Raw genomic sequence first — 17,679 nt, forward strand, 5'->3', positions numbered from 1 at the left:
CCTTCGCCGATAAGAAAACCTCAGAGCATCACAGTTAGATAATTCATTCTCCTCCGGTTGTAGGTTTAATTTACACAGTAATCCAATCAGATTAAAAGTTCTGCACGCCAAGGTCAGTGCTTTTTCCAATATTCATTTTAATCTGGTGTTGTAAACAGGACCGGTTTGACTCATGCAGTATTGTTCACTTGGGGGGGTCGGGGGGGGCACAAGAGGATGTGATCATTTGATGAAATCTAGCATTGCCGTAATTTTAACCTATGGTAATTTGAGATCAGGAAGAACACTGTTCTTGTGAAAGTAGCATGAAAAATGTAAACAGCCCTCACATAGATCTTCTTTTTTTAAAAATGTTACATTGATATTCTTTCAGAAAGTAAGACCACCACCATGGACGAGGAGCAGTGCTACTACAACGAGACCATCGCCTTCTTCTACAACCGCAGTGGCAAGTACCTCGCCACCGACTGGAACGTTGTCAGCAGGCTGGTGATGGGCCTGGGCATCACCGTGTGCATCTTCATCATGCTCGCCAACCTCCTGGTGATGATCGCCATCTACGTGAACAGGAGATTCCACTTCCCCATCTACTACCTGATGGCCAACCTGGCAGCTGCTGACTTCTTCGCCGGACTGGCCTACTTCTACTTGATGTTCAACACGGGGCCCAACACGCGGCGCCTGACCGTCTCCACGTGGCTGCTGCGCCAGGGCCTGATCGACACCAGCCTGACGGCGTCCGTGGCCAACCTGCTCGCCATCGCCATCGAGCGCCACATCACCGTGTTCCGCATGCAGCTGCACACGCGCATGAGCAACCGGCGCGTTGTCGTGGTGATTGTCATAATCTGGACCATGTCCATCGTCATGGGCGCCATCCCCAGCGTGGGCTGGAACTGTATCTGCAGCATTAGGTCCTGTTCCAACATGGCGCCGCTGTACAGCAACTCCTACCTGATCTTCTGGGCAGTGTTCAACCTGGTGACGTTTGTCGTCATGGTGACGCTGTATGCCCACATCTTTGTGTATGTGCGGCAGAGGACCATGAGGATGTCGCGGCACAGCTCCGGACCGCGGCGCAACCGCGACACCATGATGTCGCTGCTGAAAACCGTGGTGATTGTGTTGGGTAAGGAAGAGATATCATGTCTCCTATCTATCTATCTATCTATCTATCCATCCATCCATCCATCCATCTATCTATATATCTTATCTGTTTTTGTCTTGTTTACTTTTAAACGTTTTTTTTAATACTAATGTTACATGACAGGGCTTTTAACATGCCCTGCCGGTTGATGCATCGGGACACACTGTTCGTTGCCTCTCGAGCTAAGTCTGTGTAGCCTGTATTAGCGTTGTCACTGCTACAATCTGCCATTTCTAACTGGAATATGCATCATTTTAGAGAGTGTTGGGGATATGCCAGGATGAATGCTGCAGAAAACGTCCCTATTTAAACTACATCGGCATCATTGTGGCAGAGTTTGCCATACCGACCCACTGTTACGGCATCTCTGTAAACGATGGTAACCCATCCATCTGTGTGACCCGTCTATCTGTCGACTGCTGCTGCTGCTGCTGCTGATGATGATGATGATGACTTCAGCAGGAGCAGAACAATGAATCCGTTGAGTGCGAGCACCGCGTCTGCCTAGCACGACTGCAGCCACACATCAGCCAACCCCTGCTCTCCACAAAACGACATCAATTCCATCCACGATTCTGCACGAGCAGTTTATAATGGACTTTTCAGCATTTGGCAATTTCATATTCATGAATGAAGGCACCAATGTTTGGAATATTGTTAGTACTAAGTGTCAGATTTAGTTAGGGGAGAGTTTTGCTCAATAATTGTCTTAAATTCTTGAAGAAATGGAAAGTGGAGATTCAATAGACGTCCCCCACTGCAGCTTTTCAGTCTTGACACACACCAAATCTGGTGGAAAATCAAGGAATTCCAAGAGAGAGTTGGGGACGAAGCCTTGAGTGCCTTGGCCCGGCTTCACACGACTCTACTCTCGTATAAATACCCTTATCGAATATTCGCGAAGACTTCACTGCCGATCTGGAGTTTCGATAATCCGGAATTGTCCCTTAAATGCAGTCCCGGTACACTAACGCGGCGAGCGGGCTCTCCTCTGACGAAACGGCGCCTGTTCTGACTTCAGACCGAGCCGCGTGTGTGCGCAGTCCTGACAGGTTTAATGTCCAAGCAGTCAGTGGAGATTTGTTCCCTTCTTCACGAGTCTCCAGGCCTCTTCAGTGGCATGCAATGAATAGGAGCACTGCTGTCTTCTTTCCCCCCAACTTTTTTTTTTACATTGACAGACTTAAGCACAGTAGCAGACCAACTGGAGTGTGAATGGTGGGAAAGGGAACCTCTCCGTGCCTGGAAGCAGGATGTGTTGGTCCCAGACAAAACATACCAAGGGATTCCGTGCGATTTGTCTCCTCATGTGCGCTGCGTTATCTCATCCTGTTGCCGCTGTTGTCTTTACCCCGCACTTAATTCAAAGCAGCGGACAGCAGAATGTGCACGGTGGCCTACACAGAACGTGCGAGCGGCGGCGGCGGCGGCGCATTTTTGCTGCTGCTGCTGCTGCCTGGAGATGCTCCCGGTTCGCCTGCGTCTCAAATGTCCGGACGCGTCGCAGGAGAACCGCCTCGGGTCCCGTCTGCAGGCCGACGACCGGCTGCGAGATGCAGAGGTGCGGAAGTAAAGATGAACTTTCCCTGAGGAGAGGTGCACGGCCGGCATTGACGACCCAATGTCCCACTTCCACTGTGCTTTTCCACTGCGTCTTTTAGTCGAGTGCAGAAAAGTTGAAACTGTGTCATCGCAGCTGTTCCTGCCTTGTTCGGAGTCAATGCTCCGCTTACCCCAACTGAGAAAAGAGCCCTCGTCCCGAGGATTCCCCAGAATTTGAACTCTATCGCAAGAGTTTCACAACATCAGGCTCTGCCAGTAAAGGCCTGGCCTTGTTTCTCGGTTACATGACAGTTTAACGCCTTTTGGGTCAGAGTGTAATGTGTTTAGGTTCAGTCAGGAATCCACCGCTGATTCTGAATGAGGTTGTTTCAAAGCACCGAGGAGGACGTGGAAAAAAACACATTGCTTGTTGCACTGATAGAAGGGGAGATACTCTACTTGTTTCTGTTGGACATACAGTACAATCACTGACTCACATCTCTTTCACTTTTCTTTTAGACAAATCCTCCGTTTGCCTTAGTGCCTGTGTTACTCTGGCCAATGAAAAACAAAGAAAGGGTCACGAGGCACTCGATTTCTTAGAGCTGCCGTTGAGTTGTGGGTTGTGATTACGTTCGTCCTCTGAAGGGAAGGGTTGTGATGAGTTCGGCCGTTGCCGTCTTGACCATAAAGCAAAACCCACAGCAACGCGCTTTTCCAGCTTTTCCCCATATGCTCACCAGATGATAATAACTGCTCCCCTGCTGCCCCAGTGTGTCCTCTCCACTTGTCCCTCTCAGGATGCTGTAAAAAAAACCAGGCTATGGCCGAGTTCTCCCCGGAAGGACAGGGGGAAGACAGAGTCACAGTTGGTTACACACTCTTGCACACATATGCACATGTGTTGGCATGTACACACACACACACACACACACACACACACACTCTCAGTTTGTCTCACATTCACGCGAATCCCCAGGCTTGATAAAGAACAGTGGGAGACGGGCTCTGCTCCATTCACATGAAGTCTGGTGGGAAAAAAGGAAAAAGAACAGAATCCGCCTTGTACTTGATTTGTTTTGCCAAAGATAATAGAGATAGACACACACATGTGGAAAGAGCATTTGAACAATCATGTACAAATGGATGTATAAAACATCCCTCCTAGTAAGTTCCCTGTGGAGTTTTTGACCTGTGCTCGCCCCCAATGGAGCCAACTTTTTTATGAATAGGTCGCCAGTATGACGGAAAGGCTGCAGATCACAAAAAACACACCGTCATCCCGATCTACAGGTGGCGAAGACCTGCTGAGAAATGTGCCAATGTGCCAGCAAAGGCAGGGAAGATGAGGAATAATGATGCGCATTTGAAAAAAAATCTAACAATCAGGTACGTGCATGTTTTTAGGAAGGACATGCAATCAACTTTTTTTTTTTTGCGGAAGAGAAATGCCAAGCTAGGTTTGCGTAGAAGCGTAGCTTGTGCACCAGGTAGCACTGATAACAATCGGCCCCGCGCTCAGTATATAGTAGATCTGTGCTAGGACCGTTTTTGTTGTGTGTTTAAAAATCCATGCCCTATGACATTATCAGAACTTTACATTATCGGTATTGGCAGAAATCCCCAAAGAACAGCGCACAGCAGCTTTCCCAAACTATTCAATGGGAAGCATCCGGAACGGAAGCAATGCGGAACTCCCGGTGGATATAGCAGACGAGATGGGCTCAAATCAAGCAACAACTTGAGAAAGGGGACAAATTTCCCCGTTGTGGGACCAAGAAAGGAATTTCTTATCTTGGCGCTTGGCTATGCAAACTAAAAATTGACACTTATTAAAGCACCCGCATCAGAACTGGCGCGACCTCCTGCAGGAGAGCCAGTTGTATTGTTAAACCCCGATCCTGGCCTAAATTAAAAGCCATGTATGTATGTATGTATCTATGTTTGCTTATCGGACATCGACTCAAAACTGTACCACAACACACGTACACTATAACCCAATCTGGTCAAGTGTCACTGGTCCAATGCTAAAGGGGCGGTTGCCTGTGACCTCAGGTCGTAGAAAGCCTCGCTCGCATCCGGCCACTTGTGCCTCTCTGCGTTTGAATGACACCAACAGAGATTCTCTTCGTCACTCATCAATGAGACAACAGCTTTGTCTAATTAGCCATGACCCTTGTGTGTGTGTGTGTGTGTGTGTGTGTGTGTGTGTGTCCGTGGGGTCAGGTGTTGGCTCATGCCGGGGGGGGGGCTTCTGTGAATGATCTGATTATCTTAAAGCCCGTGGTGTTGTGTGCGCGCTCGCGTCATCAGACAATGCGGAGCGCCAAGACATACCGTCGCCCCCCAAACACATGCGAACAGATGGCCTGACGCTGACGTATCCGTGTCTCTGACCCGGTCCCTGATGGTTCACGTCTAGATTACAAAGTGAGGACGGCAAGCGATGGTTGCACGCACATTTTGCGTCCCACTGCTGCTGTACAGTGCACATGTGTCTCCTGGCAGCAGAACCAATCAGAGCATTCGAGCCAAACCCTCCGATCGGCTGTCAGCGGGGAAACATGGCTGGCATGCGGCTCTGCGATGTCACCTGTTTTCTTTGTCTCTGTGTGTGTGTGTGTGTGTGTGTGTGTGTGTGTGTGTGTGTGTGTGTGTGTGTGTGTGTGTGTGTGTGTGTAAAGCACTTAATGCAAGACACTGCTGTCGACAATGTAGCTTTTCTAATCACCACATAACTCACAGTGGCAGCGTCTGTTCCTGGTGAATCCCGTCTTGGCAGCATCAGTTGCTACTTTCTGGCAGACTTCCATGATGTGCACCTAAAAAAACACATTTCACTTATTCTTGCAGCTCTTCTTTCCTCTGAAATGCAATAAGTTCATATTTTGTTGTGGTCATTAACTTTATTTATTAAGAAAATGTATCTTTAAATATGTTTAAGCCTCATTTATGTTTAAGCTTGTTATTGCTAGCATGTTATCTAATATCCAATGAGGTTTAAATGTCCTGATGCTGTGGACATTTTTAAAATTAAGATGTAGATTTCTATCTCGGGCCAGATTTTAAAAAAAAAAATTATTTGAGGGATCCTCCAAAATGACAATACAGTAATTAATACAAAATGGAGAGGGGTTGAGGCCCAATGACCACAACAGGGATCCTGAAACCAGAAATGGGTTTGTGTTCATGGTATGCTATGTTAAGTATTAAATATATTGAAATTGTCTTTTTTTAATTTTTTATCTCTGGACGATCTATATTGGAAATGGGTAAATGTGACAGGGTTGATCGTTTCCATTGCAGGAATGGCAAGAGACATTTGTTTCTCTGACAGAAAACATCTGCATTTCATGGCCCGAAGTAACAGAATCTGGTGGCACCAAACAAAAGAACCCAAACAGAACTGTTTTTTTCTTCCTCACAAAACCAGTTGCAGTTAGGGAATCAAATAAAAACAGAGGGAACCAAAAGTGCCGCTTTGAATCTGATGCAGTCTTTTTTTTTTTTTGAAGACTCGGCCGGAGACTGGCACGACGGTGGATTTGATCTTCACCACAACAGAGCGATACAGTAAACTGTTGTGCATTGTCTGTACTGTCGGCCTCTTCTCTTTCTTTAGTCTTTTCATTCCAAAACAGTGCGAAAGTAGATTTGGAAACTGGAAAATAGCAACAACTGTGTAGATACATGATAGCCTTCTTGTGCTAGAAGGGAGGGGGGAAAAAAAAGGCTCATTACGCTGTTTGAAAGAGCTCACTGTACTTCCAGTCAAAAGTGTTTGCTTTCTATCACCATTAGATCACTGTGACCCGGCCACCCGACTCCATCGCGGCCTACCACAGGCCTCTTTATTAATGACTGTAAACACTCAGCTACTCAATGTGAAACTTTTATCTAATCTTCAGTGTGGCTGTGGGTGTTTGATCTACAGACGTGGAAACGAGGGTAGAAGGGAAGAAGAAGAAGAAAAAGAAGGAAATCTGGGAAGCCAGTGGACAAATCGACATAGCGCTTTCTCTCCGCTAACTCATTTTAGTGGCTTGATGGTCGTGACCGCAGATGATGGATGGGTTGGGAAAAGAAATGATAGAAAGAGATAGAGGAGAAGGGTGATACTGAGAGAGAGAGAGAGAGAGAGAGACATGGGGGCTGAGAGGTTGTAGATAGAAGGCATGACAGAAAAAAAGGGGGGAGACGATTAAAGAAAATTAAAGAAGGACATTAAGAAAATGAGAGGAAGGGGGAACAGGAAACTCGCAGGGAGAGGAAGAGACGGAGAGGGAGATGCAGACGGAGAGATTGATGGGAAGAGAGCGACGGCACAGAAGAACGAGAAGAGTAATTCAATATGGTTTGTTTAGTCCTACTTACGGGCCTGAGAGGATTGCACATTAGTGGAAACCGAAGCCGGCGAGAAGACATGTGAGGAATAATAGTAAACAACCCAAATTCCCAGATAGTGCCGATCGTGAGTCTCTGTAATGAGCGTAAGTGTGTCGCTACATGTGGACCACATCAGCACAACGTAGAGACGCTCAGAAGGTGTGAGACGACGACCTGGTGAGGATCGTTCGGAGACTTAAAGGGCCATTCCAGAGGTTTTAAGGAATATGGACGCCACGTTGTTCCCTGTGACGGACTGGCCCGTTCCTGAGCGTGGTTCAGATCTCTCGCAAGTTGAGAAGTCGTTGTTTTTGGTGTGTTGTCGAGCCAAATATCTGGAAGCTGACGGCAGCCCTGGAATGAGGGGGATCAAAAAAACATGTCGTTTTCAAGTCAAAGGCCCGAGACACGCAGGACCACCGGCGTGATCCTTCAAGCCGTTATTTAACCCCGCGTTCATGTAATTCGACATTTGAGTGAGGACAGCAGAACGAGCTGGAAACGAATGCGCGCCGAAAAAAACACACACGTCGTAAACATCTTGGCGGCGACAAGTGGAAGAATCGCGACACGTCGGCCATCGGGGCGGAGCCCTTTCATGACGGAAAAAAGACACCCGTGTGTCCGATCCCGGAGGAGGCGTCGGCGTGCCGAGGCGGGAGAAACACCTCTAGACTCGATCGCTTATGATAATGAATGTACTGTAATGTTGATTGTGAGGCTTTGAACGGGCAGCGGTCCCAACAACGCCCCAAATGTTCCGAGCGCGTTCCTCCTCCGTCCGTCTTTGTGCCATGTGTAATTATGTAAGCGAGCGTTTGCGTGTGTTGGGTTTTTTTGTTTTTTTTTACGTCGGCAAAATATGCGAGTGTTTACTCTTGTCCAGCCTCAGTTTTGCATGTGGGGGGTTCATCCCCGCGGTCTGGTCTCCATTATTTCCTTGTGTTCATTCCCGGAGCCCTCTTGTTCCCACTCTTATGGAAACCCCATGTCCACCAGCGACAGAGAGAAAAGAACGAGGAACAAAAGCAGGGCTGCGACTAACGATTATTTTTCATCATCACTTAATCTGTCGGTTATTTTTCTCATCATAAAATGGTGAAAACTGTCGGGCCGTGTTTCCCAAACCACCAAGATGATGTTTTGTTTTGTCCACACACACAAAGATATTCAGTTTACTGTCGCAGAGGAGCACTGAAACCAGAAGATATTCACATTAAAGAAGCAGAAATCATAGAATTTTGCCCCCTTTTTTTTCTTCATAAAAACCACTTCAACCGATTAATCAATTATCAAAATAGTTGGCGATTATTTTAGCAGTCGATTACTAATTGATTTACTGTTGCAGCTCTAAACAAAAGTGTGAAATGATGATATTAAACTCAGTCAAAATGTGGAGATGCAAAACCTAAATGATGAATTTTCATGTCACAAATATGAAAAAATGGAAGTCCAAATAGTGATATAATAAAAAGTGTATTCATTAAGTCATGATAGTGAGACGTTCTTCTTCATAATAAGTTAAACTTCAGGTATGAAGTAAAATATCAAGCCATTCTTGTAAACCCCTTCGTTTGGACCTAATGTTATTTACACGACTGCTTTGATACGTTGAATTATTGTTTTTGTGTAGCTTGTCTCCACAATATCTCAAGATTAAAAACTACAAATTAAAAACTACAAATAGCCCAATGTGTCAAATAGGACACTGTTGCTGTGCGTACAGAGCATCTTCTGCCGTTCTGTGTAATTCTTAACCTACCGTACATTTCCATACATTTTTTCCAGCCTCTGCTTTGGCGCCTTGTTCATTTACTTTGCTTCCAGTTCATTTTCATTTCTCCTGTCTCGCTCTTCTCCTTCCCTTGTGGAGTTTCGAGTCGCTGCAGGGCGAAGGGATTCCCCCTGAAATCTGCCTTCTTCCGTGAGCGAGGAAACTACAAATTCACCCTCTGTGAACCTGCTGTGACGCTGTCCCGTGTTATCGCAGTAGTCCCGCTTCTTTTTTCGTAAAAGAGGTAATTTGGAGATGAAGGGTGTAACGCAGGGCGACTGTATATCCCCGGGATTCGGAGAGGAAATGAAAGACGGGTGAAAGCTCCCAGGTCATGGCTTTAGCGCACAAAGACCGTTTTATTCCTCGTTCTGTGGGAAAAATCGGGACAAGCGGGTCTTTTATTATTCACCTTTCCAACAGAACCTCGCAGGAATGTTTAAAAGAGGCATCGGGCGCCGCTGCTGAATGAGAAAAATATAAAGACTCAACGTTATTCTGACATGGTTTCTCCCAAACTCTTAGAAAGAATAAAGGTTTTGTCCTGGATCGTTTCCTGACTATATCATATTTCCATCAACAATGTGGCTGAACAAGAAACCTGGTCACCTAGCAGGCATGTTGGTCTGAGGGCTTTTTCTTTTCGTGCGCTGAGTCCTGTCCCCCGTCCACACAGCGAGCTGTTTTCACTGAGAGACAAAATACCTCGGAGAGTTTCTCTGCTGCGCTGCGAACGGTTTTGAGAAATGTATCAAAACTCTGGAGAGTCGGCCTTCCCGCATAGCTGGGGAGTGAGGTCAAGCCTTTTTCGCCGCAGCTGCCGCCTGCAAAACACACTAACAGATAACAGGCCTGCTTGTCAGCATTGTCTCCCCCCCCCCCCCCCTCTCTCTCTGCTCGGTCCAATTCCTCATCAAGACTTTTCGGTTCGACCGCCTCAAGAAGAGTGTAATGTCCGACAGTTGCCCTTGTAGTTGGGACAAATTGCATCTGCGGACAATGCTCGAACTTGACGTTCATGAGTAATGGCTGCAGCGAGAGCGACCCCCCCCCCCCCCCCCCCCCCCCCCCCGCCGCCCCGCCCGAACCCTCCAACGCGTTGACGCACTTCAACCAATCAGAGGAATTAATAATGCAGTAGATGAGGTTGGAAATATGAGAATGGAACAGTCGAGGGGTCGATCACTTCTGCTTCTCGTTAAGGGAGGGATGATGTCCACGTTGGATTCCATGAAATTGGGCTTTATTTTGAAAGTTTGGGCTTTTCCTTTGTCCACGGGGCAAAGTTATACTTTAATAATATCTCCTTTTGGTTAAAAGTTCTATAATATATGCAAGGAACAGACATTTTTTCGATGAAACATTCTCCATGTTTTCATTTTCTATTGCGTCGGCAGCTGGAGGAGTACGTTTTGTGTCGAGCGGGTTCATATTGGGTTGTAAAAGGAAAACGGGAGATGAATTGATTTCTATTCATAATGTACACAGATTGCAGGTAATGGATTAGTGTTGTGTCAATGTCAGTATGGCTTTCGACTCAGGAGCCAACATTTTAAGTGGTGTTTTTCCACTCCCTAACTGGCCGGCTAATGCACCCGCAATAATAGACTACTTCAAAACAGAGGTACGCTGTACTCGCAGTGTGTCATTCAAAAGTCTTCACGTGCGGCTATAGAGTGGCAGGGTTGGTTGTTTTTTGTGGTCGGTTCCGTAGAAGGATGGTGGTGTGGTTGTTGAGAGATGGCGTTGCGGTTGTAGAGTGATTTTTTGTTTGTGTCAAAACAGGAAAGAAACAATAAAATCAACGACTTGCACTCAGCGGAGCACGTCAGGCCAGACAATCTGGCGTGTGTCTGCCGGGGGGGGCTCTTTTAATGGGAAATAAAAAAAGGAGGAAGGAAGTGGTCTGATAATTCGCACCACATTGTACAAACGAATAGATCTGAACCGCATGCATAGGGACATGTCATTAAGATCCTTAATTATTCATGAGAAATTGACAAAAATGTCAAGAAATGGATTTATCTGGCCTATGCGCAATCCCTGTACCAAGTTTGGTGCAGATCAGTTCAGTACTTTTTGTGTAATCCTGCTGAACAATAAGCGGACAAACACTAACAGGTGAAAACATAACCTCCTTGTCAAATGTCCCGTTTCTTCCAATGTATTTCTGGAAAAAAAAACGAAGCATTGTCTCTCTTCCGTCCCCTCAGGTGCGTTCATCGTCTGCTGGACGCCCGGCCTGGTCATCCTCCTGCTCGACGTCTTCTGCGCCAACTGCAACGTGCTCACCTACGAGAAGTTCTTCCTGCTCCTCGCCGAGTTCAACTCGGCCATGAACCCCATCATCTACTCGTACCGCGACAAGGAGATGAGCGCCACCTTCCGGCAGATCCTGTGCTGCCAGCGGCAGGAGAACGTCAACGGCACGGTGGCGGAGGGGTCCGACCGGTCGGCGTCGTCCGTCAACCACACGGTGCTCAGCGGCAGCGGCGTCCAGCACCACCAGCACCACCAGCACCACCAGCACCACCAGCACCACAACGAGCACTCGGTGGTATAAGAGGAGGGCTGGATGTGGTGGGGGATTAATCTGGTTGACAGGTTTGATCTCTTGTGGAAATAGTGACTGGTCAACGGAGGTGTGGGAAGGTTGGGGGGGGGGGGGGGTTGCAAACATGATAGGAAAGAAAGACAGTTACGTGATGAATGAAGATGAAGGAGTGGATTCGACGATGAGCCGAGTGAAAAAACCCAAATGAAGAAGAGAATGGCAACTATGAAATGAAGAAAGATGAAAAGACTTTGTCTCCGTGTGGAGGAAGAACACGGGAGTGCAGTCTGATCTTCAAGGACTCTGATAGGTTGTTAAGTATTATTGTTTATTAGCTGTTTATTATTTCCCTGTCTGTGTTTAAATGTCTCGTTACGGGGAAATGCTGATATGAACTATTTAAGAGTAATCTGTGAAATGAAGGTAATGCCAGTATAATCCGTCCCCTTTTCTCCGGTCCTCTCTAACCCTGCGTCCCTCTTGGTCTTGGTCTTGGGTTTCATCGTGGGTTCACATCCTTTTCACATTAGCTGCATCAGAACCCAAAGTAAGAACTCTGATCTGTTTGAAGAAAAAGACTTCACAATCTGTGGAAATTCAAACCAAGACATACCGCTTTGTACTTGCGACATGTTGAATACACGCCGTCTCCAGCAGCGCTAATTTTAGAATGACCTTGCGGAGAATTAAAGCCCCAGTGTGTAATCTTTGTAAACCGCAACCGACTGAGCGCCCGACAGGGGACACTTGATGGCGGCGCACCGCTGATCCCATTTCTGGGTCTCCGGCAGCGTCTGAAAATTCAACGCGAACGCGACGTAATACTGGAACCGTTTTGTGCAACAACAGCGTTCAACGCGACGTGGCAAAGATGGCGTCTCACACGGACGTCGGGTCCACGTCATGTAACTATATTTAACTCATTCAAAGTTGCAGAAAAAAAACATTGGTTCTTTGTTGCAGGTGATTATACGTATATGAACACATAGTTATGGACAATATATTCAATTTCTGTGAATAAGTTCTTCTAAATATGACACACTGTAGCTTTAAGGTTGGTTTTTCTTGAACGTGTTTGGAAATATTTCCAGGGCTTAAATAAAAAAAAGAGAAGAAACTGGAGACACCAAAGTGGCCAATTTATCAAGTAATTGTCCTGCCAGTGATTTCAACAATAAAAGATACTTTTGGCGACTGACCAAAAATACTGCAGTGCTTGCTCTACACATTATGGAGCATGGAAGTAACAAGAGCCGGACATTCTGATTTGGAAATGGCCGTTTTGTCCAGGGATCAATATTTCGTTCAGGGTTGGGGATCGGGTTCCTCCGTAATTCAATCACAAACGTTAATTGGCTGATGGCGGTTTGTCGTCCCAGGGAGCTCCCATATACATCGTTGTTCTCTGGACGACAGCCACGTGGCAAAATCTGCACACGCAAGAACAAGAGCCACGATCCGTCTTCTCCATTACAGCCATCACTCATTTGCAAATGACCAGTGACTCGACAAACTTCAACGCACTTCAACTTCCACTCAAAAAGCCCCCTTTTTGTGGATCCCTCCCATCGGTTCCTTCTTAAACAAACGTGGGGGTCCAGGATCTGAGAGAAACCCTCCGAGTTGTTTGTTACAGACAAGCTGTTCCAGAAAGAGGAGGAGGAGGATGTTTGGATGCAGTTTGGAGCGCAGGGCTCTGTGCCACGGTGTTCTGTGGAGACGAGGTGAAGGTCAGATCTGTTGAGCGCTAACAGACGTCAGGGTCTGACACCAAATGTTGACTCGCGTGGTTTCATCGAGTGTCCGCGAGGCCGACGGGGACAAAATTAGAAAGGGGGGTTCAGGGTGAAACTCTGAAAATAGAACCATTTAATCTCTTTGACGTTTTGAGAAGTGACAGGATGGCCCATTACATCTTCTCGCCATTCTTCTGATCGCCATCTTCGATCGTCTACCAATATGCAGTTGGTTGCTTAGTTACAGGAAGTACTATGAACTACAACAATACCGCAGTGGTGAAAAGCAAGAGCAGGGATTTCCTTCTTTTCTTCCCGGACACCGACGACGAGGTGCAGCCGCTACCGAGGCTGAAGTGTGATGTTTCTGCCTCTCCATACGACAGTGACGTTCTCGAACTAAGACGGGGCCAGAAGCGTTTCGGGCGCTTGACAGCTAATCTATATCGGCATATGAATTTAAACCCGGCAGGCAGAGCCATAGGAGAAGACTAGAATTGCTTCAAGAACTAATTACACTATTTAATCGATTGACCAAATCCGTATCTTTTGTGATGAATGCCCAGTTAACTGACCTTTTGAGGACTTGAGAACTACAGCACCACTGTCTTATAGGAGTGTGTGGCTTCAACAAACACTTATATATCATGTTTTCTGTATGTCACCGAATCAGATGGTCGGAGATATATGATGATGCAGACGTTTACCTGAATGTTTACCTAACAGCAACATTGAGTATTTCTGCTCGCCACTACAATGATGTATCACAGTTTACCCTCGCGATAATACGTAAATGGCCTTCGGGGTGTTTTCCCTGACGGACGAGAGGCGAGCCGGAGTTGAGCCCGACGCAGCGTTTGAGCGGCGCCACGTCATTTCCACGGGGGCACTCCCTTGACTTTCCGCCGCCAAACAACTGGCGATCCCGCGCCAGCCGAGAGTCGTAGAGCCGCGACTCCCAGTGACGTGCGTCCGTTGAAAGGCCGCCGGCGTCGAACTGTTTTGCCGTGACTTGAATCAAAACACTTCTTGGCCAGAATACACAAAGACAAAAGCTCGCAGCTCGCGGCAGCAGCTGACGAGCGACGGCGGGAATCCCAGCCAAGAGTGGCGTCGGACACTTTTCCAGGAAGCGGGATGTTTGTCAGGGATCTAAACTCGCCGCGCTAACACAAAGTCATCTGGCATTGTCCGCTGTCAAAAAGTTGCGCAAACAGATGTTCCGGGGCAACAATCTTCAATAAAGATTCATTTTACGTTTCATCTGTGCATTTCATTTCTGTTACTTCTTTAGAAGCCTCGCAAGAGTCGTGGCAGCCACTCATCCACGCCGACTCAACCCTCAGTATTCGACATCCACTCCCGCCGTTTTTTTTTTTTTCCTAACCAAGCATCGATTCAGGTTATATACAGCTAAACCAACTAAACTTGTTTCCGTCTTTGTGCGTGTCTTTGTTTACCAAGTGAGTGACTCCTTTGTATGCCATTGTAAGTATACGTGTACAGTATGTGTGTATATATAAAATATATTATTCAAAGTTAATCACCAAAGGGAAAAGTGTTTTCTGTGTCTGTACATTTTTTAAAGGGTCATACTCATGTCCAATTTGTACTGTAGGATTTTTGTTCATTGTTTTCTGTGTCGTGAGCTCTTTGTATTACGGATGGATTTGTTGTCTTGTATAGTTATTAACTTGTTTTTTTTGTGACACCAGAGAACTAGGTATCCATGTGTGCAGTGCTTTTCCTCCAGAGTAACTCGACAGCAGGCTGAAATTAAAGCGCATGATTTGCCGGAACGTTCCACCCTCTGACCACGCCCAGTGATGACGTCACACGTGTACGTCACTGCAGCGAGGTGAGGCGGTTGAACCACTAGGGGGCGGCAAAGCCGAGATGTTCAGCTGCTGTTTAAGCTACTCTTTAATTTTTGTGTGACGCTAACACCGTTGTCTTACATTTGCCTTAACAGTAGAACAAAAAAAAACAACATTAATCAGTCAGTGTTTTTTTTTTTTGGGGGGGGGGGGGGGTATTTCACTTTTGTACAAGGTTTTCACCAGAGAGCATGATTTCTTTTAAATGATGATGGTACACAACACAGCCTCAACCGTGTCAAACGCATAAAAAAGTAAATGTTATGGGTCACATATGACATATTTCACAGCACTCACCATTTCATATTTGAAACCGCACAATCCACTGGCGGTGTGTTGACTCGTGCCAATCCGTGATGGTCTAAGCAAAATGTTTTTTCACGTTAACTCCCAGATTAGCATTTTTTTGTCATGTCGCACACGTCACGCTACGCCAAAAAAAATTTGATCCCAAAGAGTATATGATAATATTTACATTAGAAGGACCAACAAATGGTTTTAATATAAAATATTTTTGTCTGGAGTGAAACGTTGCTTTAAAATGTTGTTTAGAAAACACAAATTTTAAAAAAACCTGAATATACCATGTACCATTTGTTTGTAGAAAGTAATTGTGACACGTACTATCTATACTGTAGGGGCCAATATCAATGAATGTCCAGCCAGAGTCATAAAGTTGATATTATGGCAACAATTAAAAAAAAAAAAAAAAACATGAGAAAAGTCTGAATCATTGTGTTTTTGTTGTTGTTTTTTTCAGTGAAATTTTGGCTTTGTTGTAATTGAAACCGCTGAAATTGTTTCAAATAAAAAACTGCCACTTAATGCCGTTCAGCCCGGCTATACAGTTGCTCCTCTCTTGTTGTCGCGCAGTGTTTTTGTTTCCATGACATCCAAAAATGTCAGTAAGAGGCAAACAGGGAAACACACACAAGGTCACACAGACACACAGACACACTCTGATAATGTACATACTTTCATGACGTGCACTCTTTTTCCGCTTAGACCTAATAACCATCTATAGACCTTGAGGCTCTTGACACATTTTGACTAAAGTCTTGACCGTGAACAGAAGCCCGTCTGTATGTCTGTGCGTTTACATCTTGAACGACGGGTATGGCTTTTTTCTCTCACTTTTTTTTTCTGATTCAGATGACTGTTTTGTGTAGTTATGTAGTTTTAGAGGTCAGGAAGGGAATTAGTTCTCGAGACTTGTACGGGCAATGTCGAGGGTTTTTTCTGTCTGGACTTTGCTCAAGTTGAATTGTTGCCCCTTCGTGGAATGAATGGCAGATAGATGGAGCGATAGCTGGTGAACGTGGGCGGAGCATTTGACAACAGCTAAAAGAGCCATTGCTTTCAAGAGCTGTAGAAGACCTGGCGAGCCAGTTTTGGACTTTTTTATTTAGTTTTGTTCTGCCGCGTTCGAGCGGACAAAACGCTTGGTTGGACTTTGATAAGGTGGGGGTGTGCATTAAATGGGCGTGGTCAAGAAGAATCAGGATTTATTTCCCTTTTCATCCACTACCCAGGCATTTTGAGACATGAAGGATTGTCTTTATGAACATTTGTGAGATTAAGCTGTTCTATTATACATTAACCCATATTTACCTATGTTTTTGTCCACTTGATGGCAGCAGAGATAAACTTGGACAATCATGTAGGTCGATATGGCAATTTTTTTTTCTTATTTACACTTTCGTCAGTAATGGATCAACTCATGAGTATCATTATGTTGTCGACTTTCTGTCCTCAAGGTAAATGGCAGCAAAATACTCATTCTCTTTTAGCTCCGTTTTTGGTCCCTACCAACTCACGCAAGCAAATATGTTGCTCTTTCGCAGCTAAATACCCGCCTCAATGTTCTCTCCAGAACATTTGACGCGTGGTTATTCTTAAGTTTTTATCAAATGGTCGGAGAAAATAAACACACTAGATTCATTGTGCTCGTGAACTCACTTGTGGCAGGGAGGGGGAATCTCACCGGAATATGTCCCACTGCTGTGAAAAAAAGGAAAAAAGGTATGCATAACTCTGCAGTAACTGTTACATGAAGCAGACGCTGCATTAAGTGCTGCACTGTAAAACTGTGTTGTGTTGTGCATGTCGAAGAACTGCTGTTCGAGTGGTCGGGGGCCGCCAAGTGTTGTGTGTGTGTGTGTGTGTGTGTGTGTGTGTGTGCGTGTGTGTGAAAAGAGCAGCAGTCTGAGCAACAGCGGGCCAAATGTTTTTGTTGGAAAGAATGCTCAGTGTGTGTGTGTGTGTGTGTGTGTGTGTGTGTGTGTGTGTGTGTGTTGATACTGTAATGTTTATTGTTCCACAGCCTTTCAGTGCTAGCCTCCAGTTGACTGATATATGTCTCCCTGTTTCCTGTCACTCCCTAAATGGGCCAATCGGAGTCGGTGCAGGCACACAGGAAGTTCCTCCGCGCTGTCGCTGAGTGAGGGGGATGCCACATCTTCGTGCCCCCCCCCCCCCCCCAAGGAGAAAACCTTGTGTTCGGGATCAGGGGATAATTGGTCAAATCGCTGTGAAGAAGTTTTCCTCTGACCCATGTTTTTTGCAGATGGTTGCGTGATACGGTTGTGGTGAAAAACAAAATTCAGAGACAGCGCAGATGGAGATGTGGAAAACGGTGGGGATGGACAGTGAGGGGAGAATGG

The 17,679-nt window shown here is 46.0% G+C and overlaps 1 protein-coding gene across 4 annotated transcripts in view; it reads left to right on the forward strand.

Moving 5' to 3' along the window:
• The window catches only part of lpar1 (lysophosphatidic acid receptor 1), a 28,810-nt gene extending 12,951 nt beyond the window's left edge, over window positions 1-15,859 (forward strand). For 3 of the 4 annotated variants that reach the window (XM_035608332.2, XM_035608331.2, XM_035608334.2), the window contains exons 2-3: window positions 374-1,129; window positions 11,063-15,859. In XM_035608332.2, the coding sequence (XP_035464225.1) occupies window positions 391-1,129; window positions 11,063-11,412 (1,089 nt within the window). In that variant the 5' untranslated portion in view covers window positions 374-390 and the 3' untranslated portion in view covers window positions 11,413-15,859. The remainder of the gene's footprint in view (window positions 1-373; window positions 1,130-11,062) is intronic. The other variant, XM_035608333.2, reaches the window with a different exon arrangement.
• The last annotated feature ends 1,820 nt before the right edge of the window (window positions 15,860-17,679 follow it).

The sequence above is a fragment of the Scophthalmus maximus genome, chromosome 20, assembly GCF_022379125.1.
Source record: "Scophthalmus maximus strain ysfricsl-2021 chromosome 20, ASM2237912v1, whole genome shotgun sequence".
NCBI classification, from domain to species: Eukaryota; Metazoa; Chordata; class Actinopteri; order Pleuronectiformes; family Scophthalmidae; genus Scophthalmus; species Scophthalmus maximus.